The sequence below is a fragment of the Neoarius graeffei genome, chromosome 26 (assembly GCF_027579695.1).
Source record: "Neoarius graeffei isolate fNeoGra1 chromosome 26, fNeoGra1.pri, whole genome shotgun sequence".
NCBI classification, from domain to species: domain Eukaryota; kingdom Metazoa; phylum Chordata; class Actinopteri; order Siluriformes; family Ariidae; genus Neoarius; species Neoarius graeffei.
The window spans coordinates 22,589,730-22,616,609 of record NC_083594.1 but is presented as its reverse complement, the minus strand read 5'-3'; the positions used below and the strand labels follow the sequence as shown (position 1 = coordinate 22,616,609).

General features: G+C 40.9%; 1 protein-coding gene across 4 annotated transcripts in view; it reads left to right on the top strand.

Annotated features, from left to right (window-relative positions):
• Positions 1–23,353, top strand: part of tamm41 (TAM41 mitochondrial translocator assembly and maintenance homolog) — a 33,048-nt gene extending 9,695 nt beyond the window's left edge. For all 4 annotated transcript variants that reach the window (XM_060911039.1, XM_060911042.1, XM_060911040.1 and 1 more), the window contains 4 exons: positions 429–574; positions 4,662–4,827; positions 20,932–20,994; positions 21,102–23,353. In XM_060911039.1, coding sequence (XP_060767022.1) covers positions 429–574; positions 4,662–4,827; positions 20,932–20,994; positions 21,102–21,193 — 467 coding nt within the window. In that variant the 3' untranslated portion in view covers positions 21,194–23,353. The remainder of the gene's footprint in view (positions 1–428; positions 575–4,661; positions 4,828–20,931; positions 20,995–21,101) is intronic.
• The last annotated feature ends 3,527 nt before the right edge of the window (positions 23,354–26,880 follow it).

The following is a 26,880-nucleotide window of genomic DNA, read 5'->3' as shown; positions in this document are numbered from 1 at the left end:
TTTAATCATGGCTAACACAAAACAGCTCTCCCCATCACATGACTGCGACTAATCAGGGAGGGCGGAGACCATCATGCGCTTCCTCCAAGACACATGAACCCAGCTGACCACATCTTTTTGAACTGTGTGTGTAACACGCTGAGGAAAGCACTGTCTACCCACCTCTGCACGCATGAGCTCACAGAGGCCTGTGATTGGCTAGTGTCACTGTGATTGAAAGGGGAGGGGGAGAAAGTCACCCTTCCCTCCCTGAGACCATGACCATCCTGGCCACAAATGGCTGTAGCATCCACAGGGTTCGAATGATGGGGCGAACGCTTTTCTGTTGCACCACTCAGGATTCCGAAATGCTTTAATTTTATCATCATAGAATCAGGGCTGTTTAATCCTGAAGTGCCTCCTGTGACGTATGCAATGTCTTATTTTAGGGGATTTCAGGATGGTGATCGGCGAAGATAAATCCAAAGTTTCCAACATAGTGAAGGACAGCATGGAGCACTTCCGGATCTTGTATAATAATATTCTCCAAGAATGTCCACAGGTGGTTTACAAGCCACAGCAGGGGAAGCTGGAGGTGAGACTGGAATTCAGGTTTAAAACATTTCTTTGTAGTTTCTGTCCACCAGGAGGTGCTAGTTATCAAGTTAAATCTTGAGGTAGTATTATGCATTACACAATATTCCTCATGGTATTTTTCAGTCTAGTATGCAGTATAGAACATTTTTATCGTTTGGTATTGTTTGCATCCGTCCATCTCGTAAGATGATGGTTTACACGAAACACTTCCTGGAAAGGCTGATTCTAGTGTGAGGCAAACTCTGTTTTAGGTGCAGTTATTTCAAAATTATGTTAACACATTCTTCACAAATTACAGTTTAACTTGTGCTGGTTAAAGCAGATAGATAGATGGATAGATAGATGGATAAATAAATGCAATGAGGTGGCACAGAATTATGAAGGCGCTTGTAGTTCCAGTTACTGAGGCGTGGCCTCTATGGCTGTCAGTCTCGGTTAATGAAGCATGGCCCCTATGCCCGTCAGTCTCAGTTAATGAAGCATGGCCCCTATGCCGGTCAGCCTCGGATAATGAAGCATGGCCACTGTGCCCGTCAGTCTAGGTTAATGAAGCGTGGCCTCTGTACCTGTCAGTCCCGGTTAATGAAGCGTGGCCGCTATGCCTGCCAGTCTTGGTTAATGAAGCATGGCCACTATGCCCATCAGTCTCAGTTCATGAAGCATGGCCGCTATGCCTGTCAGTCTCGGTTCATGAAGCATGGCCGCTATGCCTGTCAGTCTCGGTTAATGAAGCATGGCCGCTATGCCTGTCAGTCTCGGTTAATGAAGCATGGCCGCTATGCCGGTCAGTCTTGGTTAATGAAGCATGGCCGCTATGCCTGTCAGTCTTGGTTAATGAAGCATGGCCGCTATGCCTGTCAGTCTCAGTTCAGGAAGCATGGCCGCTATGCCGGTCAGTCTTGGTTAATGAAGCATGGCCGCTATGCCGGTCAGTCTTGGTTAATGAAGCATGGCCGCTATGCCCATCAGTCTCGGTTAATGAAGCATGGCCGCTATGCCTGTCAGTCTCGGTTCATGAAGCATGGCCGCTATGCCTGTCAGTCTCGGTTCATGAAGCATGGCCGCTATGCCTGTCAGTCTCGGTTAATGAAGCATGGCCGCTATGCCGGTCAGTCTTGGTTAATGAAGCATGGCCGCTATGCCTGTCAGTCTCGGTTAATGAAGCATGGCCGCTATGCCGGTCAGTCTTGGTTAATGAAGCATGGCCGCTATGCCTGTCAGTCTTGGTTAATGAAGCATGGCCGCTATGCCTGTCAGTCTCAGTTCAGGAAGCATGGCCGCTATGCCGGTCAGTCTTGGTTAATGAAGCATGGCCGCTATGCCGGTCAGTCTTGGTTAATGAAGCATGGCCGCTATGCCGGTCAGTCTTGGTTAATGAAGCATGGCCGCTATGCCGGTCAGTCTCGGTTAATGAAGCATGGCCGCTATGCCGGTCAGTCTCGGTTAATGAAGCATGGCCGCTATGCCTGTCAGTCTCGGTTCATGAAGCATGGCCGCTATGCCTGTCAGTCTCGGTTCATGAAGCATGGCCGCTATGCCTGTCAGTCTCGGTTCATGAAGCATGGCCGCTATGCCGGTCAGTCTCGGTTAATGAAGCATGGCCGCTATGCCTGTCAGTCTCGGTTAATGAAGCATGGCCGCTATGCCTGTCAGTCTCAGTTCAGGAAGCATGGCCGCTATGCCTGTCAGTCTTGGTTAATGAAGCATGGCCGCTATGCCTGTCAGCCTCGGTTAATGAAGCTGGGGCCTCTATGCCTGTCAGTCTCACCACGTTTTCCTTAAAGTTGTATCCATTCTTGCCCCTGAAACATGGCATTATTTTTATTACTTAATTAACTCATTTAATGCTGTTTGTATATTTCAGATTCAAACAGTTCTGTATCGTCACTTACTAAGATGCTACCTCTTTTATGACTTTACACATTAGATCTTCCCCCTCGATTTCTTTAAATCTGATGGACAGACTTGTTTACAGTCCTGTCATTATTGCATGTCTCTGCCCTGTAAGACTTAGGTATGGTACTAACTGTTCCCAACTCTGTGCCAAGTGAAATTTCATCATATTAAGAGCATTAAAGTTGCTTCAACATGCCCAGAGTCATGTTGCCATTGCCAAGAGCTTATAACTTTGATCGTCCAGGACAAAATGCTGAAAGGTTTGTAGGTTTCTACCGAAGCGTGGATGCAGTCTCGTACCTCTCAGCCCAAAACACATCTGTGCTTAGAAGGATGAGCTGCACATTTATGCTTTCATGTCTGTAAATACGGGGGATGTGTGGCTCATTGCGTCTTATAAGTTGTAGATTTGAATGAATGATTTTAAGGCGTTGACTGTTTTTATATCGCGTTGTTGTTGTTTAATTTTCTATAACTGCAGCTCTGACAAAAGGCAGACAGGTCAACTACTATACTCATGTTCTTACAACCCGGATTCCAAAAAAGTTGGGACAAAGTACAAATTGTAAATCAAAACGGAATGCAATGATGTGGAAGTTTCAAAATTCCATATTTTATTCAGAATAGAACATAGATGACATATCAAATGTTTAAACTGAGAAAATGTATCATTTAAAGAGAAAAATTAGGTGATTTTAAATTTCATGACAACAACACATCTCAAAAAAGTTGGGACAAGGCCATGTTTACCACTGTGAGACATCCCCTTTTCTCTTTACAGCAGTCTGTAAACGTCTGGGGACTGAGGAGACAAGTTGCTCAAGTTTAGGGATAGGAATGTTAACCCATTCTTGTCTAATGTAGGATTCTAGCTGCTCAACTGTCTTAGGTCTTTTTAGTCGTATCTTCCGTTTTATGATGCGCCAAATGTTTTCTATGGGTGAAAGATCTGGACTGCAGGCTGGCCAGTTCAGTACCCGGACCCTTCTTCTACGCAGCCATGATGCTGTAATTGATGCAGTATGTGGTTTGGCATTGTCATGTTGGAAAATGCAAGGTCCTCCCTGAAAGAGACGTCGTCTGGATGGGAGCATATGTTGCTCTAGAACCTGGATATACCTTTCAGCATTGATGGTGTCTTTCCAGATGTGTAAGCTGCCCATGCCACACGCACTAATGTAACCCCATACCATCAGAGATGCAGGCTTCTGAACCGAGCGCTGATGATAACTTGGGTCGTCCTTCTCCTCTTTAGTCCGAATGACACGGCGTCCCTGATTTCCATAAAGAACTTCACATTTTGATTCGTCTGACCACAGAACAGTTTTCCACTTTGCCACAGTCCATTTTAAATGAGCTTTGGCCCAGAGAAGACGTCTGCGCTTCTGGATCATGTTTAGATACGGCTTCTTCTTTGAACTATGGAGTTTTAGCTGGCAACGGCGGATGGCACGGTGAATTGTGTTCACAGATAATGTTCTCTGGAAATATTCCTGAGCCCATTTTGTGATTTCCAATACAGAAGCATGCCTGTATGTGATGCAGTGCCGTCTAAGGGCCCGAAGATCACGGGCACCCAGTATGGTTTTCCGGCCTTGACCCTTATGCACAGAGATTCTTCCAGATTCTCTGAATCTTTTGATGATATTATGCACTGTAGATGATATGTTCAAACTCTTTGCAATTTTACACTGTCGAACTCCTTTCTGATATTGCTCCACTATTTGTCGGGGCAGAATTAGGGGGATTGGTGATCCTCTTCCCATCTTTACTTCTGAGAGCTGCTGCCACTCCAAGATGCTCTTTTTATACCCAGTCATGTTAATGACCTATTGCCAATTGACCTAATGAGTTGCAATTTGGTCCTCCAGCTGTTCCTTTTTTGTACCTTTAACTTTTCCAGCCTCTTATTGCCCCTGTCCCAACTTTGAGATGTGTTGCTGTCATGAAATTTCAAATGAGCCAATATTTGGCATGAAATTTCAAAATGTCTCACTTTCAACATTTGATGTGTTGTCTATGTTCTATTGTGAATACAATATCAGTTTTTGAGATTTGTAAATTATTGCATTCCGTTTTTATTTACAATTTGTACTTTGTCCCAACTTTTTTGGAATCGGGATTGTAGAATAATGTCTGTAGATTTCTGAAAATCAGTGTTTGTGTGCTGTGAACCTGTTTTCCTGTAGGTTGATAAAAGTCCAGGGGGCCAGTTTACCCAGCTGATGGCTCTGCCTCGCACTCTGCAGCAGCAGATCACAAGGCTGGTGGATCCTCCAGGGAAGAACCGTGACGTGGAGGAGATCCTGCTGCAGCTCGCTCATGACCCAGACTGTGGCCTGCTAGTACAGCAAGGTAACTGAGACTTATCACAGATTTTTTTAGCTCACCAACCACAGCTAGTAGTTTTAAGATACAAAGATTTACGCTGTATGATAAATGGCACTGGGGCTGCAGGATTGCAAACATGATACTCAATGTTTACCCAGTAACATTATCTCTTTTGTGTGTAACAGAAGAATGGCAAATCAGCCTTTTACCAGACATGGCTTTGTGAAGCTTCTTTTTAAACTTCTTGTAGAAATATTCATCAGACTTCATGTTGCATGACTTCTTGTTGCATCAAATTATAGGGGAATAATATTATACACAAATCTACAAACTGAATAAAGATGTCTTACTACTATCCGGTTTTATGTCGGTTTCTCCCCCGGGAGGCAGGTACGATGTTGTATGGCAATTTTGGTTTTTCTTTTCCATCTCTGTCTATCCAATGTGTCGGAGGCCTCCAGCTTGTATTCACTGAGGTCACTCCAGATGACCGCTGCCCAGGTTTTCCATGGCCTGCCCCTAGGCACGCTAAGGCTGGTCACCTTGGCAAATCCACAAATTGCTGCGTTGCACATGTCCAAATCATCTTAGACGTCTGCCTGAAATGGCTGTCTTCAGGTCCGCAATTTCAAGCCACTCAAGCAGGGAAGAGGTTGGGACGTCATTGTCTTCTCTCACTCCGCAAATCCACCTGACATTGATTGCTCGTTCCTTTGCAGTCTACAAAAGTCGGCCTTCTTCAGGGCCCAGCACTCGCTGGCATATAGCATTGCGCCTCTCACACAGATGTTATAAATGCTGCCTCGGGTTCTCATGGAAAGGCTTTTGCTTGTCAGGATGGGTAGAAGTTTACGGAATTTACCCCAGGCAGTTCTTACCTGAGTGATGGTCGCAGCCTCACAGCCACCTCCAGCTGAGATTGAGTCTCCCAGGTAACAGGAGGAGTCTACCACCTCTAGCACATGGCCGATGGGTCTGCCATTGATGGGGCAGGCCATGCCAAGGCAACAGCTGCCTTTGAAGTCAGGGTCCGGAGTGAACCCAGCACTTACAGCAGTGTTCACACCAATTGCTTTTCTATAAACACCACGAGGGTGCTTGCCAGAGTCCTTCAAAGAGCCTAGGTGGGGGCTTGATATCATTAGCTTGACCTTGGCCATATTTACCCACAACCCTTTTGCCTCAAGCCCAGACTTCCAGAGACGCAGCCTCTCTGGAAGGTCATCTAGGGAGTCTGATGCTAGAACTAGGTCATCTGCGTATAGCAACTCCCAAGGGCAGCCAGTCCAAAATTCGCAGGATAAAGCCTCCATGACGATGACAAACATCAGTGGACTTAAAATAGAGCCTTGGTGAACACCAACTTGGATATCAAAATCTTCACTGAAGGAGTTATTAATGCGAACTCTGCTCTTTGCATTAGCATACATTGACTGGGCTACACCAACCAGCCACTCCAGGGTTCCCGCGGGTCCTTAAAATGTCTTAAAGTCTTAAATACAACTTTCGGTTTTCAAGGCCTAAAAATGTCTTAAATTGTTTGGAATGACTGGAATTTTCGAAAGGGAGGTATTAAATTTAATATTGGACCGAATGAGTGAAATTTTTTTTTTTTAAGTTTTTTGGGGGTTTTTTTCACCTTTTTTTTTTTAAATTGGATAGGACAGTGTAGAGACAGGAAATGAGTGGGAGAGAGAGACGGAGAGAGAAACGACCTCGGGTCAGAATCGAACCCGGGTCCCCGGATCCACAGCACGGCGCCCCCTCCACCCGAGCCACAACGCCCCCTCCACCCGAGCCACAACGCCCCCTCCACCCGAGCCACAACGCCCCCTGAACGAGTGAAATGTCTCCATCCGGTTTGGGGTATTTTTTTAACTATAATTTTAAAAGTGACCAGCGCACCTTTTGGGGGCAGCATTGGTTCTGTGCGTCTTCTATGCATTCCGTAGATCAAGAACTAACGTTAGGAGGCTACTGGAGGAAGTGTGGTGTGGTGTGAAGAGTGAGAGATGCGCAGGTAGCTTACGCGGGCGCTAGAAAGCGTTGATAATTATGGGAAGATGTCTGTTTAACGACAAGTGGTTGGGGGATGATAAATGCCCCCAAAATAAGGAGAAGAATCGTTTGTGATAAAAAGCGCTGGATCGCACAAATGTGTGTAAAGACGGTACCGCAGCGCTGGGGACACGCCCACTGGGAAACTGGCTTTTCACGGACACGAGGCGCGCACGTGCGTGTTAGAAGTCAAGCGCTCCGGAGTGAAACGCAGGGGGGTTCGCGCATGCGCACAAGAGTCAGGTGGAAAATGGGGCTTATAGGAAATAATAATGATGATTAGCATTTTTTTTTTTTTTTTACATAATTAACATTTGTTTATTGTACTAAGTTTAATATAAATATATAAACAACCTTTATTTCAAAACTCGATTACAAAGAACTCCAGAAAATACAATAATTCTAAATATAGTACAATATAAATAATTTGTACAAAGTTTTTTTTTTTTTTTTTTTTTAAGTTTTATTACTTATCGTCTACAACAGTGTTTTTAATATAATATATTTTTATATAATTAACAACCACTAATAATAATAATAATTAGTGGTAACAGTAATTATTATTGATTATTAATCGTTACTACTTATGAATTAGTGATTAATAAGTATTAGGGATTATTAAATGTTATAAAATTAAGTTTTTAATTTGTAATTTTTAATAAGTAATAATTGGTAGAATACAAGCAAATACTCATGGATTATAGATTTTTTTTTTTTTTTTTTTTTAAATAGTGAACATTGATATAACTACTACTACGAATAATAAACAATACTACTAGTAATACTTGTTGTTAATGTTATAACAATTGAACTGATAACATTAACAACAAGTATTAGTAGTATTATTGTTTATTATTATTTGTAGTAGTAGTTATTTTATATCGGTGTTCACTATTAAAAACAAATTATCTATAATCCATGAATAATTTTGTATCACTACTACTAATAATAATAATTACTACTTTTTTTAATAATAATTTTTAACTAATATTATAACTCAATTTTATAGCATTTTAATAATCACTACTTATTATTTATTAGTATAATTTAGTAGTTGATGATAATTACTACTTATTAAATTACATTTTGATAATCACTGCTTATTAATTAAGTAATAATTAATAATTCTGAATTATAATTGCTACTCTAATATAGCTAATAAGTAGTGATTATTAAAATGTTATAAAATTGAGTTAATTTTTTAAATTATTATTAAAAAAGTAGTTTTATTAGTAGTAGTAGTAGTAATAATACAAACAATTATTCATGGATTATAGATAATAATTAATGATTATTTTTGAATAATGAACATTGATATAACAATTGCAGTGATAATTAGTTTACAGTTATTACAACACATTGATTGATAATGGTTATGAAAGGTGACCAGTTGTTTTTCTGTGTTTAAAGTGCTGATGACACGTTTTTGACATCTTTGGCGATGTTTTATAACATAAAAAGTAATTCCCGATGATCCATATATTAATTCACGAAGGCGCCTATTTTACAAGTTATGATGATAAACGCGGCTATCTGGGCAAATTTGACGGGGCTGCAGCACCCAGGAGACGAAGGAGGAGGAGGAGCTATATGACGTCAGCGAAAGAACCTTCCTCCTCACTTACCAGTTTGTTGTTGATGCGACAGGTGTTCAGTTTATCATTATTAGTATTTTTATTATACATTTTTATATATATATATATATATATATAGATATAGATATATATATAGAGAGAGAGAGATATTATGCCTTCGCGTTGTGTTGCCGGCTTTTGCTCCAAAACCCACAAGGATGGGGTAAGTTTATTCAAGTTTCCCAGAGATCCCGAGCTGCATGTGAAGTGGGTGAAGCAAGTCAGGCGCACTCGTGACAAGTGGGAGCCCTCACCAACATCCGTCCTGTGCTCTGAACACTTCGATTTGGATTGTTTTGACACCCTTCCCAGCTTAAAAGAATCTCTTGGGTGTTCAGTTCAGCACAACCGTGTGTTACTACCATCAGCAGTGCCTACACAGTGTTGCCAGATTGGGAGGTTTTCCGCCCAGTTGGGCGGTTTCAAGTGCATTTTGGTGGGTTTTGAACATATTTTGGGCTGGAAAACGTCAGCAGTATCTGTTGCCAGATGCTGCTGAAGTTTTCCAGCCCAAAATATGTTCAAAACCCACCAAAATGCACTTGAAACCGCCCAACTGGGCGGGAAACCTCCCAATCTGGCAACACTGCCAGTATTCCGGAGGGGGTCTACTAGTAGCTATGCCGGATCCAAAGACAGTCCTCCTGTCAGAACATGTGTTGTGAAACGACATAAGATAAAGGTACGTAGAGCTATAGATTCTACATGATAATCATAAATGTAATCATAAAGTCGGCATGATATCAGTCATGTATTTGCTTGTGAAAGCTTGCGGCTTTCATGTAACTGCCGCCTAGCAACGAGAGGCAAAGGGTAAAGAGGGTAGGCTATCATAGATTCTATTCGGAAGAGATCAACACAATTCTAGACTCCCAGAAGAGGAAGAGCTAGCACTAGAGAGTTCACCGGCGTTTTCATGCGCCATTTCCATTGAGTAGAACCAGAGTAGAACAGCCAGTGAACCGCAGCGTGTTCTTCCACTGACGTCACAGCATGGCCGCGAGCCACGGACCCAGTTTTCTTGCGCTGTGCAATTAAAAGTTGGATATTCGCGTAACAGCTTCTTTTCACGTAATTATAACAGAAATCTAACATGTTTGCCATGTTGTATAGTTTATTTAAGAAATTGCATAGAGTCATGTTCGTGTCATCAGCCCTTTAATGTAACGCTCTGATGATTGTATGGCTGCATAAACAGGTTTATGCTGTTACCTGCTATAATGCAGAAGATACTCTGAGAACTTCCTCAGCCAGCTGTATACTGTACGACACTCAGACTGATTTTGCTGTCGGACACAAAATCACACATCAAAGATAATCTTTGGGGATTGAAATAATGCCGGCTAAGGTTGTTCAGCTGGTTCTACTTGCCGTTTTATTGTTTTTGTTTGTGAAATGATTCATGGTGTTTTCTCCAGTAAACACCAGTCTTCTCCTTGCTGCTACAGTAGTTCTGCAGACCCAAAACATATGACTTTGCTTCAGCTGTTTGCATGTCTAACAGTTGCCATTGATGCACCCTGTTGTTCACCAATTGTGTGCATTCTTCTTAAAGTTAGTAAAAAAAAACTATTGCAGAAAATAGTTTTAAGTTGTCGTATTTATCATTTTCTTTGCCATGGTACAGTCTTAATTTTTCCATTTGGAGGCCTTGAAAAGGTCTTAAAAGTCTTTAAATTTGTACTTGAAAAATGTGCAGCTGCCCTGCACTCAGGCACACCTAATCGCCTCATTGCCCACCATAGCACACCACATGGTACACAGTCGAAGGCTACCGTAGATCAATAAAGATAAAGTAAACCTTCCTCTCTTTGGCAAGGTACTTCTCTTGTAACTGCCTTAAGATGAAGATTGCATCACATGTTCCTCTGCCACTCACAAAACCAAACTGCATCTCGTTAATATCCACAATTCTCTTCAGGACTTTCAGACTAGCACTGACTACGCGAAGCTTAATGATATTGGGTCATATCAAGGCTGGGCGACGATTATATCGCTATATTTCTGACATTTTCACGATAACGATATTTATCATGATGTGCCATGAAATTAGTGTTCACAGACAAAAGAACATGACGGCACATGCAGATTGTTTGTACGCATGCAGATGGCATGGAGCCAGAGGGTATTCGCCTGACCTTGTGCACGCCTGCGGCCAGTTCGTGCTTGTTGGATACCTGTCATAAACACACGCTGCTTCCCAGCACAGGGCGCTCATTCATGAGCTGCATTGCTGCGTTTACACGCTGTGTTTTTACTTGTTGCTCCGGAACTCTACCTGTATTTGATTTGCTTTTGTTTCCAGGGTCTTGACCAGCCTTATTCCTGATTATTTTTCAAACCATTACATTTCAGTTGTCTGCAACAACTGAAGGAGTTGCACCAGTGTGGTTTATTCTTTTTAATTTTCTTACTGAGATGCCAGACATTCAAATCTGCACTTTTGACCCTGGTTCAGTTTTCTAACAGCAAATGGCATCAGGAGATTGCTAGTTTGAATCTTCATGATGCCATAGCAATTCATGGCCAGGAGCCTGAGAGAGCATGGCCCAATTTTGCGCTTGGAGAGGGAGGGGTGGTATATTCTCTCACCCTTGTCAATTACAGTGACACTAGCCAATTATGGGTGTCTGTGAGCTCATGCATGTGGAGGTGGGTGGATGGCGCTTTCGTTCAAGTGTGACCCCGCTCTTGATGTTACATGAGCAGGCAGTAAGAAAAAAAAATGTGGTCTGCTGGTGTCACGTGCCTTGGAGGAAGTATATGATGGCCTTCATCCTCCCTGGCTGATGACTGTTGTGTGATGGGGAGAGCTGTATGGTGGGTGGGAATTGGATGTAACATTTTATTAGGGGGAAAAAAAATCAACTCGTAATTCACGGCAATACTTTTTCATTTCTGCATGTCATTCAAACTGAGTGAGAGGAGAAGGAAAGAAGAAATCTATACATGGACAAAGAAGGAGGAGGGGAGAAAGTAAAGATGGCAGGGAAAGAGGAAGAAAGGAAAAAAGTGAGCAAGAGAGCAATGTGGAGAAGAGCGTGATTGATGGGAAAGAGAAAGTCAGGGAGATGGAGTAAATGTGGTAGGGAGGAAAGAAGAGTGAGTGCTGCAGTCATTTCTGTAATAAGACACTAGTTTGAAATGTTTATCTTTAACATCCTGCGTTTCCTCTAACACTGACATCACTGTCAGGATGGAGGAATTAATTCAGAGAGGGGGAGAGAGGGAGGAACAGGGGGAGGGCAGATGTACTGTAGTAATGTGTCTACGCTGTGCAGGTGTCGCGTTGCCATAATCAAAAGCAACTCAAATGTCACGAGTCAAAATTAATGAGCTTACAGCTTGTTTTACCATCAGCTAGCTGTGTTTGTGGTCCACACCAAGAAATAAAAGCATGCCCACACACACACGTACACATTACCGTTCAAAAGTTTGGGGTCACCCAGACAATTTTGTGTTTTCCATGAAAAGTCACACTTTTATTTACCACCATAAGTTGTAAAATGAATAGAAAATATAGTCAAGACATTTTTCTGGCCATTTTGAGCATTTAATCGACCCCACAAATGTGATGCTCCAGAAACTCAGGCTACGTTTACATTAGACCGTATCTGTCTCGTTTTCTTCGTGGATGCACTGTCCGTTTACATTAAACCCCCTGGAAAAGCCAGGAAACAGGAATCCGCCAGCATCCACGTATTCAATCCAGATCGTGTCAGCTCCGGTGCTGTGTAAACATTGAGAATACGCGGATACGCTGTGCTGAGCTCTAGCTGGCGTCTCATTGGACAACGTCACTGTGACATCCACCTTCCTGATTCGCTGGCGTTGGTCATATGACGCTACTGCTGAAAAACGGCGCGGACTTCCACCTTGTATCACCTTTCATTAAAGAGTATAAAAGTATGAAAATACTGCAAATACTGATGCAAATACTGCCCATTGTGTAGTTATGATTGTCTTTAGGCTTGCCATCCTTCCACTTGCAAGTGGTAAGTGATATGCGCTGGGATCACACACACAGCGGCTCAGTCCCGAATCACAGCTTGTTCACTTCACTCGCGCGCTCTGTGAGCTGCGCAGGGCCGGAGTGCGCACCCTCCAGAGGGCACTCGCTGTTCAGGGCGGAGTGATTTGGAGCGCAGGATGCCTGCGGAGCCAAGCGTATCCGTGTATTGGTGTTGCTATGTGCACGGCTAACAGTTTTAGTGTAAACGCGAATCGTTTTAAGAACATTAATCTGATGATCCGCTGATTCGACGTAATGTAAACGTAGCCTCAATCTGCTCAAAGGAAGGTCAGTTTTATAGCTTCTCTAAAGAGCTCAACTGTTTTCAGCTGTGCTAACATGATTGTACAAGGGTTTTCTAATCATCCATTAGCCTTCTGAGGCAATGAGCAAACACATTGTACCATTAGAACACTGGAGTGAGAGTTGCTGGAAATGGGCCTCTATACACCTATGGAGATATTGCACCAAAAACCAGACATTTGCAGCTAGAATAGTCATTTACCACATTAGCAATGTATAGAGTGGATTTCTGATTAGTTTAAAGTGATCTTCATTGAAAAGAACAGTGCTTTTCTTTCAAAAATAAGAATTTCAAAGTGACCCCAAACTTTTGAATGTGTGTGTGTATACACACACACACACACACACACACACACACAACTTGTTTGCATACCTGAGCATCATTTAAGGGTTTTCATCATGTACATTGATAGATGTATTTTAAAAAAAAAGTATGAAATTTAGGATCAAAAGTCTTTTGGTTTTCTGTATTGTTGGGATTTAAAAGTATAGAGAAATACTTTACACACAGTGATATGATGCAAATGGACACTATTTTAGGACCAGTTTCACTAAGATCATAATATTGGTTAAACAGACATTTTTGGGAGGAATCTGTTAAAACTCAGTAAATTTTTGAGAGTAAAACTGGGATAAAGTTAAATTCCCTTCTTGTAATAAGCTTTTTAATCTTTTAGGAGTTTTGTGCAGTGGTGTGTCCTGTCACATCAGTCATGATCTCACTATAACCAAATAAAACCCCAAACTTGGGACACTGTGTAAAACATACACAAATTAAAACAATGTGATAATGATTTGCAAATCATGGAACCCCTGTGCTTTCATTGAAAATATTATAAAGACAACATATCAAATGTTGAAACAGAGAAATTGTATAGTTTTTATTTATTTTTAAAAAATATGTGCTCATTTTGTATTTGATGCCAGTAACCCCTTTTTTTTTTTTTTTAAGTCGGGACAGGGGCATGTTTACCACTGTGTTGCATCACCTCTACTTTTAACAACACTCTCTAAACGTTTGGGAACTGAGATCAATCGCTGTAGTTTTGAAAGAGAAATGTTGTCCCATTCTTGCAGCACGGTGGTGTAGTGGTTAGTGCTGTGTCCTCACAGCAAGAAAGTTCTGGATTCGAGCCCAGCAGCCAGCAGGGGCCTTACTGTGTGGAGTTTGCATGTTCTCCGTGTGTCTGCATGGGCTTCCTCCAGGTGCTCCGGTTTCCCCCACCATCCGAAGTGTGGTTAGGTTAACATGGGGTAGCATGGCCTGAAGGTTGGACTGAAGTGCCCTTGAGCAAGGTATCTAACCAACTGCTCATGAGCATAGCTGCCCATTGCTCGTGTGTGTGTTCACTGCTTCAGATGGGTTAAATGCAGAGGAAACATTTCACTGTATGTAAGTCTGCGCTTACTCAACAGTTCAGGGTCTCCTTTGTTGTGTTTTACAGCTTATAATGCACCAAATATTTTAAATGGGAGACAGGTCTGAACTGCAGGCAGGTCAGTTTAGCACCCAGACTTTTTATTTATTTATTTATTTATTTAAAACCGAGCCATGCAGTTTTAATATGTGCAGAAAGCAGTTTGGCATTGTCTTGCTGAAAAAAGCAAAGCCTTACCTGAAAAAGATTTTGTCTGGATGGCAGCACGTTGCTCCAAAACCTGTGTACATCATTCAGCATTAATGCTTCCTTCCCAGATGTACAAGCTACTCATGTAATGTGCACTAATGCACCCTCATACCATCACAGATGCTGGCTTTTGAACTGTGCACTGATGATAAGCCAGATTATCCCCCTCAGAATTTCAGATTTCGATTCGTCAGACCTCGAGACAATTTTCCACTTCGCCTCAGTCCATCGTAAAAGAGCTCAGGCCCAGAGAAGGTTGCGGTGTTTCTGGATATTGTTTATATCTGGTTTTAACTTGCATTTGTGGATGCAGTAATGACGTGTTTTCACAGACGATGGTTTTCTGAAGTGTTCCTGAGTCCATACAGTGATTTCCACTACAGACATGTCTGTTTTTAATGCAGTGTCGCCTGAGGGCCTGAAGATCACAGGCATCCAGCGTCAGTTTTCAGCCTTGTGTCTTGCATACAGAGATTTCTCCAGAGTCTCTGAATCTTTTAATGATCTGTACCATAGATGATGTGATCCCAAAATTCTTTGCAATTTTACATTGAGGAACGTTATTCTCAAATTGTTGCACTACTTGGGTGAACAACTCCACAGCTTCTTCTGGGAGACTCGGCCTCTCTGGGATGCTCTTTTTATACCCAATCATGTAACTAACCTGTTATCTATCTAACATTACACAACTTTTTCAGTCTTTTGTTACAACTTGTTTGAGATGTGTTGCTGGCACTAAATTCAAAATGAGCATAGTTTTTCAAAAAGAAATAAGATTTTTCAGTTTCAACATTTGATATGTTGTCTTTGTCGTATTTTCAATGAAATATAGGATTTCCATGATTATGCAAATCAGAGCTTTCTGTTTGTGTTTTATACAGCGTCCCAACTTTTTTGGAATCGGGGTTGTAGTTGAGGGGGAGCGTGCCATCTGGATGTAACTTACAAACTGATCCATTCTTTCTCTCGTTTCTATGTAACCATGAATGTATATATTCTGGTGCCTTCAAATGGAGCAGTGTTGACAGTTTTTACGAGAAGAGTCCATATGAGCTCACCAGTCTTGTGGTATTCATGACTTCAGAAGTGGAAATTTTCAGAAATCTCAGCATTCACAAGCTGTGATGTTTGCTGATTGTTTTCAGAAATGGCGGAAGCTATGGAAGTACATTTTTGGTGGATAAATTAATGTATTATAATTTTAGATGCATAGAGTTTTCTTTGTAATTTTATATGTTTGAGGAAAATGCTGATATTCCCAGTGGCCTCATGTTTTCATTATGCCTTTGCATTTCCTCCATTGTTGCCTGCTCATTAGCTTTCTAAATTAATGTTTAACCTGAACGAAGAGGTTTTTTTTTTTTGCGTCCGTGTTGCCGTTGCTTAGCAGCAGTGTTCTCACGACGATGCCACTTGAATGCCAAGCATTTCGTGTACATGACTTCCCATGTCGTAATCACAAGCTCACGACTTCCAGTGAGCATTCATTACTGGAATCCCCCACCTCCACCCCAAATGTGGGAAAGATGATGTTTGAAAATACAACCTCGATTCCAAAAAAGTTGGGACAAAGTACAAATTGTAAATAAAAACGGAGTGCAGTGATGTGGAAGTTTCAAAATTCCATGATTTATTCAGAATAGAACATAGATGACATATCAAATGTTTAAACTGAGAAAATGTGTCATTTAAAGAGAAAAATTAGGTGATTTTTAAATTTCATGACAACACATCTCAAAAAAGTTGGGACAAGGCCATGTTTACCACTGTGAGACATCCCCTTTTCTCTTTACAACAGTCTGTAAACGTCTGGGGACTGAGGAGACAAGTTGCTCAAGTTTAGGGATAGGAATGTTAACCCATTCTTGTCTAATGTAGGATTCTAGTTGCTCAACTGTCTTGGGTCTTTTTTGTCGTATCTTCTGTTTTATGATGCGCAAAATGTTTTCTATGGGTGAAAGATCTGGACTGCAGGCTGGCCAGTTCAGTACCCGGACCCTTCTTCTACGCAGCCATGATGCTGTAATTGATGCAGTATGTGGTTTGGCATTGTCATGTTGGAAAATGCAAGGTCTTCCCTGAAAGAGACGTCGTCTGGATGGGAGCATATGTTGCTCTAGAACCTGGATATACCTTTCAGCATTGATGGTGTCTTTCCAGATGTGTAAGCTGCCCATGCCACACGCACTAATGCAACCCCATACCATCAGAGATGCAGGCTTCTGAACTGAGCGCCGATAACAATTTGGGTCGTCCTTCTCCTCTTTAGTCCAAATGACACGGCGTCCCTGATTTCCATAAAGAACTTCAATTTTTGATTCATCTGACCACAGAACAGTTTTCCACTTTGCCACAGTCCATTTTAAATGAGCCTTGGCCCAGAGAAGACGTCTGCGCTTCTGGATCATGTTTAGATACGGCTTCTTCTTTGAACTATAGCGTTTTAGCTGGCAACAGTGGATGGCACGGTGAATTGTGTTCACAGATGCTGTTCTCTGGAAATATTCCTGAGCCCATTGTATGATTTCCAATACAGAAGCATGCCTGTATGTGATGCAGTGCCGTCTAAGGGCCCGAAGATCACGGGCACCCAGTATGGTTTTCCGGCCTTGACCCTTACGCACAGAGATTCTTCCAGATTCTCTGAATCTTTTGATATTATGCACTGTAGATGATGATATGTTCAAACTCTTTGCAATTTTACACTGTCGAACTCCTTTCTGATATTGCTCCACTATTTGTTGGCGCAGAATTAGGGGGATTGGTGATCCTCCTCCCATCTTTACTTCTGAGAGCCGCTGCCACTCCAAGAGGCTCTTTTTATACCCAGTCATGTTAATGACCTATTGCCAATTGACCTAATGAGTTGCAATTTGGTCCTCCAGCTGTTCCTTTTTTGTACTTAACTTTTCCAGCCTCTTATTGCCCCTGTCCCAACTTTTTTGAGATGTGTTGCTGTCATAAAATTTCAAATGAGCCAATATTTGGCATGAAATTTCAAAATGTCTCACTTTCAACATGTGATATGTTGTCTATGTTCTATTGTGAATACAATATCAGTTTGAGATTTGTAAATTATTGCATTCTGTTTTTATTTACAATTTGTACTTTGTCCCAACTTTTTTGGAATCGGGGTTGTAACAGAATGAGCAGAATTGTGATGTGCTTTAGTGTAATTTCTATATATTTATATTTGGCATAAAGCACAATGGGTTGTGCTGTTTAAGGAACATAAGTGGATTATGTTCCTATAGCAGAGTTCCTAAGTGTTTTATTCCGCTTGTACCACAGCAATGTTAGAAAATCGATCCACACTGTTTAACTCCTCAAAATCCGCAGTATAAATAGTGAATTATTACCAAGATGGTGTTTTGATTAAATTTAGAAAAACCCTTTTGTTTCATTTTCTTAATCAACAGTAATTATTTACCCACATTTGTAAAGGTTGAAGTAAAGTATAATAGCCTGTTAAAGGCAGACTGCTTTTCAGATTTTTCAAGTGTAGGTCATAAAAAGAATTTTCCCTGACACCCAATTATTTTTGTTTAGTGGACCGAAAGCCACTGAATTCAAATCAGACTTCCAATTTTATTATTATTATTATTATTTTTTTAATAGAACAATTGATGAATTTAGGGCCATGTGACCCTAAATTCTCATCTCATCATCTCTAGCCGCTTTATCCTTCTACAGGGTCGCAGGCAAGCTGGAGCCTATCCCAGCTGACTACGGGCGAAAGGCGGGGTACACCCTGGACAAGTCGCCAGGTCATCACAGGGCTGACACATAGACACAGACAACCATTCACACTCACATTCACACCTACGGTCAATTTAGAGTCACCAGTTAACCTAACCTGCATGTCTTTGGACTGTGGGGGAAACCGGAGCACCCGGAGGAAACCCACGCGGACACGGGGAGAACATGCAAACTCCACACAGAAAGGCCCTCGCCGGCCCCGGGGCTCGAACCCAGGACCTTCTTGCTGTGAGGCGACAGCGCTAACCACTACACCACCGTGCCGCCACCCTAAATTCTCAATTTTATTTATTTATTTATTCCCTGCTTCACCAATTCAAAATACTACGTCATGCATCATGTGGTGGGCTTTCCCCATTCGCGCAAGGCATTATGGGATCCGAATTTGTAACAGGAGAGAAAAATGGAGGATGTGAGTGTGCGAATGAAACGTGAAAGACCGACTACAGTAACGGAAAGCGAGAAGAAAAGACATTATGTCGCGAAGGAAAGGAAACGCAGGACCAAACTAATAAATATCAGCGGTCAGCGAGCACCTCGGTGTGATCAGCTGTTTGTTTAGTGACAGAATGATGGAACTGTCAGTGCACGGTCAAGGTAAACCTGTAGATGGCAGTAATGTAACACTGTGGATGCCAGCTACCGTAAAACCCAAAAGAAGGTAAACCTGCGCATGCGTACGCAGACTTCCTCTGTCTGCTTGACTGCGTGAAGCAAGCGATTTCATGCACATTATTTGCTCGGGAATCCCCTCAAATTAAATCACTTCACAGCCATAGAATGGCCTGATATTTTTTGTGGGATATTATAGGAATAAACATGTATCACAATGATTAAATTTCACGTTTTATTAAGTCAAAAGGCCGTTTAGCTTTAAACTTTAAAGGTTCTATTTTTAAAAAAAAAAGAAAAAAGGTATAACAAATAGGCTTTGTTAGTGAACTTTTTATGAACATTTGTACTACCTCCTTTTTTCTTCTCTTTTCTTTAGCTTTCAGCACTGTATAAAAAGAGAGCTTTGATTTCTTGTTAAATCTTTTCAATCAGTCGCACAATAGCTCTTTTCCCATTTTAGATCTGTTTTGGTGGCATTAGAGCGGTGTTACTTCCACCTTGAGTGAGATCACATGTATTCCCTCTATTGTAATTTATTCCACTCTCTCTGCTGTTCAACCAACACAGTTACAGCAAGGAAACACTAAGAAATCGCACAGCCTGATGATCATGATTCATTTTTTTTTTTTTTTCATTGATTCAAATAATCATAAATTTACATTGCGATTTATCATGATATATTGTTATATACCTAGTTGATTTGTCTACTAACTCGTTTCTTTCCAGCATGTTTCAGAAATCATGACTGTCCTTACGAGATGTTTACTAATTGTTTAACTGTACTTTTCACTAGCTAGTGACGAGATGCTAGCTATGAGGTTAAGCTCTTGTGAATACGCAGGAGGAAACTAAAGCAACGTTTTATATCTGTTGTACAGGAATTGTTTGGAGTTCAAAGAGGCACTATATTTGCTTCACTCAATTTGGTGCTGTGTGGTTTCTGAGCAATTCGCATTAACCAACATCCACAGAGCACTGACGTTACCTTTATAAGCCGAAGTGGCTCTACTGTTCTCATGCTCCCCTACAAAATATCCTTTAATTGTATTTTGCAATTGCAGTGTATTTAGTATGTTGACTCAATTACATTTAAGGTGTTTTATTTATCAGAACATTTTCTACTTGCATACATGCATGTTCATATAACTAGAAAACTCCTGCATGTTGTTTTGCAGATCATTTTGGTATTTTCCATCTCGGCAAAGACCCACCAGGTTTTTTTTTTTTGGTTTGGTTTGTTTTGTTTTTTTTTTGTTTTTTTTGTTAACCAGATAAACCACTTTGCTGTTCGTCCATGACTAAGCAAGCCGGTTTGGTGAGACAGGATGAGGTTTTACCAGAAACCTCACCCTACTTTCCTCTTTGTCATCAGTCTTGTGAGAGTAGACGTATCAAAACACTGAACCTACTAACCTCGTAAACAAAAACAAACAACAGGATTCCAATTTTTAACTTCTTAATCTACAAGACATTTTTCTTTTTAAGCTTAAATTTCCTGATTTCTCTTGCATTATGGCAGCTGTAATCAATTGTTCTCTCACTAGCCTTGCTCTCGTTCACACTCTCTCTGTCTCTCCTTTTCATGTTACTGAGAAACCAGTGTAAAATCCTCAGCCCTGAAGACTCTCCATCCATTATCCATTATCCATCCATTAGCCACCAATTAGCCTAACCTGCATGTCTTTGGACTGTGTGGGAAACTGGAGCACCCAGAGGAAACCCACGCAGACACAGGAGAACATGCAAACTCCACACAGAAAGGCCCTCGTCGGCCGCTGGGGTCGAACCCAGAACCTTCTTGCTGTGAGGCGACAATGCTAACCCCTGAAGACTCTCCTGAGGTGGAAAACCTACTGGCTGTTTCAAACTGCTGACACTGGGGACTCCTTCTATAAATGTTATAAACAACATCTTACAGAAAACTTCACTCTAACTATGCATTTCTTTGTTAAATAACATCACATTTTAGATTATTAGGACCGTTTGTCATACACGTCCATGCAAATGAGTTGCTACAGTAGAAACAGTAACATATTAGAACAAGTGCATGAATATAAACCTGTGATTTTGGGTTACAGTCGTGTGTGTGTGTAACTACATTGTATTTCTCTTCTACAAGGTATCTCTACAATAGTAAAAACCTCCAGCATAACACAAAGTGCCAAAGGAATTGCTACAGCAGGTACGATCTTAACTGGTGTCTGTTAAAATTTGTCGTCTTTAAAATTTGTGCTTATTAACCTTGTGGTCATTGAGTCTAATTGAATGCTTTCACCTTTTTTTGTAAAGGACTCCTGAAAACAGTTTCGTATAGCGTGAAAAAGCTGCGGAAGATGCTCAAAGGCTGGAGGATGAAGACAGTGATTTCTTTTAAAAAGTGAGACTTTTCAGCCTTCACGGTTTGTGTTCTATATGAGAATATTTTTTATATTTTTTTTCATCACATGGTCGTGTCTAAATGTAATGCCATACCACTATGGATATATTTAAGTGAACTGAGGTTTATTTATGTTAACACTGTGATTTGTGTGTTGATTTCTGTAATAAATGCTGTTAAATGTTTAGGATGGTAAACTGTACAATGTTACTTTTTTTTTATTTGCACTGTATGCATCTGTGTGCTCAGGATTTCAAAATGGATGATCAGTGTTGTAACTGCCATCAATCAATCGTCACATGATGTTTTAAAAAAAAAAGAAAAGAAATGAATGAACAAAACAGTCGTATTGCTTCATCATAGCTCCAGGGTTTTCGGTTAAACCCTGACTTCAGGTTACTGTCTGTGTGCAGGGTCTCATGTTTGACCTGTACTCTTAAAAACATACCAGTAGGTGGATAGGTGACTCCAGATTGTCGTGTGTGTGTTTTGTTTCCATTAACCAACCAGATCGAAGTATTTACATATTTAAATTCCAAGGCCCAGCCTGTCTTCAGCCGCTTTCACAGCCGAAACCTGTTATTGTACGAGGTAAAAACAACATGGGCTAGATTTAATTTTCATTCTTTCATAACGGAAAAGTATTCCCACCTGATCGTGTTTAAAGGGATGCTACAGAGCGCAAACCTCCACGAGACGTGTAAAAATTTGAGACCGGATATGACGTATAATTCACAAGATGACCAGTCCATTGTTGAGAAAAACCCAAGCTGAGACACATCTGATTAGCAACATGGCGCCAGTCAAGCTTCATCACATCTCTATTTGAAAGAGGTTCTCTTCCTGTTTCTGGACATTTGTTTTGTTCAAGCAAAGGCGAGGATTGCTTGTTTTGAGTTTTGCTGCCGGTTACTTTACACTGAGGTAGTATGAGTCGTTCCATCACAATATCACTACATCATTTACATCACAACCGGTCACAATACGTAAATCTGATGGTTCCGATTTCCGTAAATGTTATTAGGTTGCCAGGGGATAGATTTAATATTTTGTTAATTAATAATATAATTAATTTGCTCCCATTCTCACATGACTGCATTACAGCATATAAGTTGTATGCTGTCAGAGGTGGGCAGTAACAAAGTACATTTACTTGAGAACTGTACTTAAGTACGCTTTTTGAGTATCTGTACTCGAGGTCTTTTTTTTTTTTTTTTAAACTTATGACTTCACTACATTTGAAAGACAAATATCATACTTTTCATTCCACTACATTTCTATCAAGGTCCTTGTTACTCATTACTATGAAGCAGCTTTGAAAGTGGTTCCCCCCCCCCCCCCCCCCCCCAAAAAGACTTTTTTTTCGTAGTTGATACGGAGACAGCTGATCAGTAATCACTAGGGTCACGTCCATAGACTATATTAGATTAGGGACAAAATTGGCTCATGTTTTAAGTCGTTCAAATTCTGTAAAGCTGCTTTGCGACAATGTTTATTGTTAAAAGCGCTATACAAATAAACTTGACTATATAAAATCAAGTTCACTGATTTCTCAGCAGTATTATTTGAACATGATCAGTTGATGGCAGAATGGAAAGAGGCAGTTCTGGGGAATGCACGCACCCATGGCCATACCAAGAAGCCATGTTTCAGTTTTCTGGAAGGAATAAAGATTCGTTTCATTTTAAATGTTTGCTTTGTTTGCCTAAAACGAACCACATCACGGCCTACAAAAACTCGCTGTCCAACCTGCAGAAGCATATTGAGGTATATAAACGTTTTATTCCAAGAGAAAGCTTGCAATGAAGTGGTCTGTGCTTTTAGAGCTAGCGATAACGTTGCAATAGCTATGCAGTCTGGTTAGTTAAATGACTCTCTATGGATTTGCCTGCCAAGTTGCCATCGCCTTGTCCACGGCTAACGATAACACATAGCTAGTTAACTTAGACACAGTTAGCATGTAAAAGAAGAAGCCTTTCTTTGTCCCATGCACACTCGAGCACAGTGAAATTCATCCACTGCGTTTAACCCATCTGAAGTAGTGAACACATGCATGCACACGCACATACCCAGAAATGGAGTTACGCTAACATGAATAACGTTAACTTACATTGGTGTTTGAAAGTTTGTGAACCCTTTAGAATGTTCTACATTTCTGCATAAATATGACCTAAAACATCAAATTTTCACACAAGTCCTAAAAGTAGATAAAGAGAACCCAGTTAAACAAATGAGACAAAAATATTATACTTGGTCATTTATTTATTGAGGAAAATGATCCAATATTACATATCTGTGAGTGGCAAAAGCACATGAACCTCTAGGGTTAGCAGTTAATTTGAAGGTGAAATTAGAGTCAGGTGTTTTCAATCAATGGGATGACAATCAGGTGTGAGTGGGCACCCTGTTTTATTTAAAGAACAGGGATCTATCAAAGTCTGATCTTCACAACACATGTTTGTGGAAGTGTATCATGGCACGAACAAAGGAGATTTCTGAGGACCTCGGAAAAAGCGTTGTTGATGCTCATCAGGCTGGAAAAGGTTACAAAACCATCTCTAAAGAGTTTGGACTCCACCAATCCACAGTCAGACAGATTGTGTACAAATGGAGGAAATTCAAGACCATTGTTACCCTCCCCAGGAGTGGTCGACCAACAAAGATCACTCCAAGAGCAAGGCGTGTAATAGTCGGCAAGGTCACAAAGGACCCCAGGGTAACTTCTAAGCAACTGAAGGCCTCTCTCACATTGGCTAATGTTAATGTTTGTGAGTCCACCATCAGGAGAACACTGAATAACAGTAGTGTGCATGGCAGGGTTGCAAGGAGAAAGCCACTGCTCTCGAAAAAGAACATTGCTGCTCGTCTGCAGTTTGCTAAAGATCACGTGGACAAGCCAGAAGGCTATTGGAAAAATGTTTTGTGGACGGATGAGACCAAAATAGAACTTTTCAGTTTAAATGAGAAGCATTTATGTTTGGAGAAAGGAAAACACTGCATTCCAGCATTAGAGCCTTATCCCATCTGTGAAACATGGTGGTGGTAGTATCATGGTTTGGGCCTGTTTTGCTGCATCTGGGCCAGGACGGCTTGCCATCATTGATGGAACAATGAATTCTGAATTATACCAGCGAATTCTAAAGGAAAATGTCAGGACATCTGTCCATGAACTGAATCTCAAGAGAAGGTGGGTCATGCAGCAAGACAATGACCCTAAGCACACAAGTCGTTCTACCAAAGAATGGTTAAAGAAGAATAAAGTTAATGTTTTGGAATGGCCAAGTCAAAGTCCTGACCTTAATCCAATTGAAATGTTGTGGAAGGACCCGAAGTGAGCAGTTCATGTGAGGAAACCCACCAACATCCCAGAGCTGAAGCTGTTCTGTCCGGAGGAATGGGCTAAAATTCCTCCAAGCCGGTGTACAGGACTGATCAACAGTTACCGCAAACGTTTAGTGCAGTTATTGCTGCACAAGGGGGTCACACCAGATACTGAAAGCAAAGATTCACATACTTTTGCCACTCTCAGATATGTAATATTGGATCATTTCCCTCAATAAATAAATGACCAACTATAATACTTTTGTCTCATTTGTTTAACTGGGTTCTCTTTATCTACTTTTAGGACTTGTGTGAAAATCTGATGATGTTTTAGGTCATATTTATGCAGAAATATAGAAAATTCTAAAGGGTTCACAAACTTTCAGGCACCAGTGTATCTGAAGTCCTTTCAGAAACATGTTTTAGCATAATCTTGCCAAATGAACAGAATGTAGAATCTTTCTTTTCTAGTAAAGTTAGCTACCCAATATGATTTCGAGTTTGAAAAGAGTTTGCTAGCATGTCAGGTGGAGCTTCAGCTCTACAGGTTCTACAAACTCGTCAGTAAATCCAGTTGGTTGCTTCAGAAGCATTAGGTTTTGTAAGTGTTGTGGCAATAATACAACAATGCGTTGACAGAAAATATACTTTTAATACTTGAGTATTTTTTCAAAAGCAAGTATTTTAACTTAGAAGTAAAAATGTAACTGCACAACTTCCATTTGTCTCGGAATAACATTTGACCAGTGGTATCCATACTTTTACTTAAGTAATGAAGTTGGGTACTTTGTCCGCGAAAATACATGTTTTCAGAGTGAGTGAGAATGGTGCATTACCCTACAGGGTTTTCATACCATACTGAAATGACATGAGAGAAATGATTTTTCAATTTAAAAAAAAGCTCCAAAATGTATAATAAAATTATCATATAAATTGATTAATACATTTATAATTTAATTTTATCATATCAAATAATTTCTCTTGTTCCCTTTAAAGGAGCAAGAGAAAAGAAAACCCACTCTAAATATAATGGGACTTTTCAGGTTTCAAAATGATTAATAAAAATCTTATGTACACTACCGCTCAAAAGTTTGGGGTCACCCAGACAATTTTGTGTTTTCCATGAAAAGTCACACTTTTATTTACCACCATAAGTTGTAAAATGTATAGAAAATATCGTCAAGACATTTTTCTGGCCATTTTGAGCATTTAATCGACCCCACAAATGTGATGCTCCAGAAACTCAATCTGCTCAAAGGAAGGTCAGTTTTATAGCTTCTCATCTCATCTCATTATCTCTAGCCGCTTTATCCTTCTACAGGGTCGCAGGCAAGCTGGAGCCTATCCCAGCTGACTACGGGCGAAAGGCGGGGTACACCCTGGACAAGTCGCCAGGTCATCACAGGGCTGACACATAGACACAGACAACCACTCACATTCACACCTACGGTCAATTTAGAGTCACCAGTTAACCTAATCTGCATGTCTTTGGACTGTGGGGGAAACCGGAGCACCCGGAGGAAACCCACGCGGACACGGGGAGAACATGCAAACTCCACACAGAAAGGCCCTCGCCGGCCCCGGGGCTCGAACCCAGGACCTTCTTGCTGTGAGGCGACAGTGCTAACCACTACACCACCATGCCGCCTTTTATAGCTTCTCTAAAGAGCTAAACTGTTTTCAGCTGTGCTAACATGATTGTACAAGGGTTTTCTAATCATCCATTAGCCTTCTGAGGCAATGAGCAAACACATTGTACCATTAGAACACTGGAGTGATAGTTGCTGGAAATGGGCCTCTATACACCTATGTAGATATTGCACCAAAAACCAGACATTTGCAGCTAGAATAGTCATTTACCACATTAGCAATGTATAGAGTGTATTTCTTATTAGTTTAAAGTGATCTTCAGTGAAAAGAACAGTGCTTTTCTTTCAAAAATAAGAATTTCAAAGTGACCCCAAACTTTTGAACGGTAGTGTATGATCTCTTCAGTGGTTTGGGTTCATTGAAGAGTTCGATATTCCGACCGCCTCAAAAAAGACAATTTTGAAAGGTTGGTTTGAACCCGATATTCATCGGTCATCTGTCTGGCATTCCTACTTTTTGGACGTTTTGATTTTGGAGCAAGCTACAGCCAGATTTCATAAAGCCACACCACAATCAATCAGTGACTGGTCAGCTGCTGTCGCTTTCCTCAAAGACTTAATGAAATAATTATGTTTGTACACAAGCCTTGTGTATGATATAGAACTGTTAACTTGCTATGTGTATGTTGTATCAAACACCCCCCCCCCCCTTAATTTATTTATTTTTTATAACTTTTTTTTAAGCATTGCTGTTGTGTGTTTGCCTTGTTCAAACCTGAAA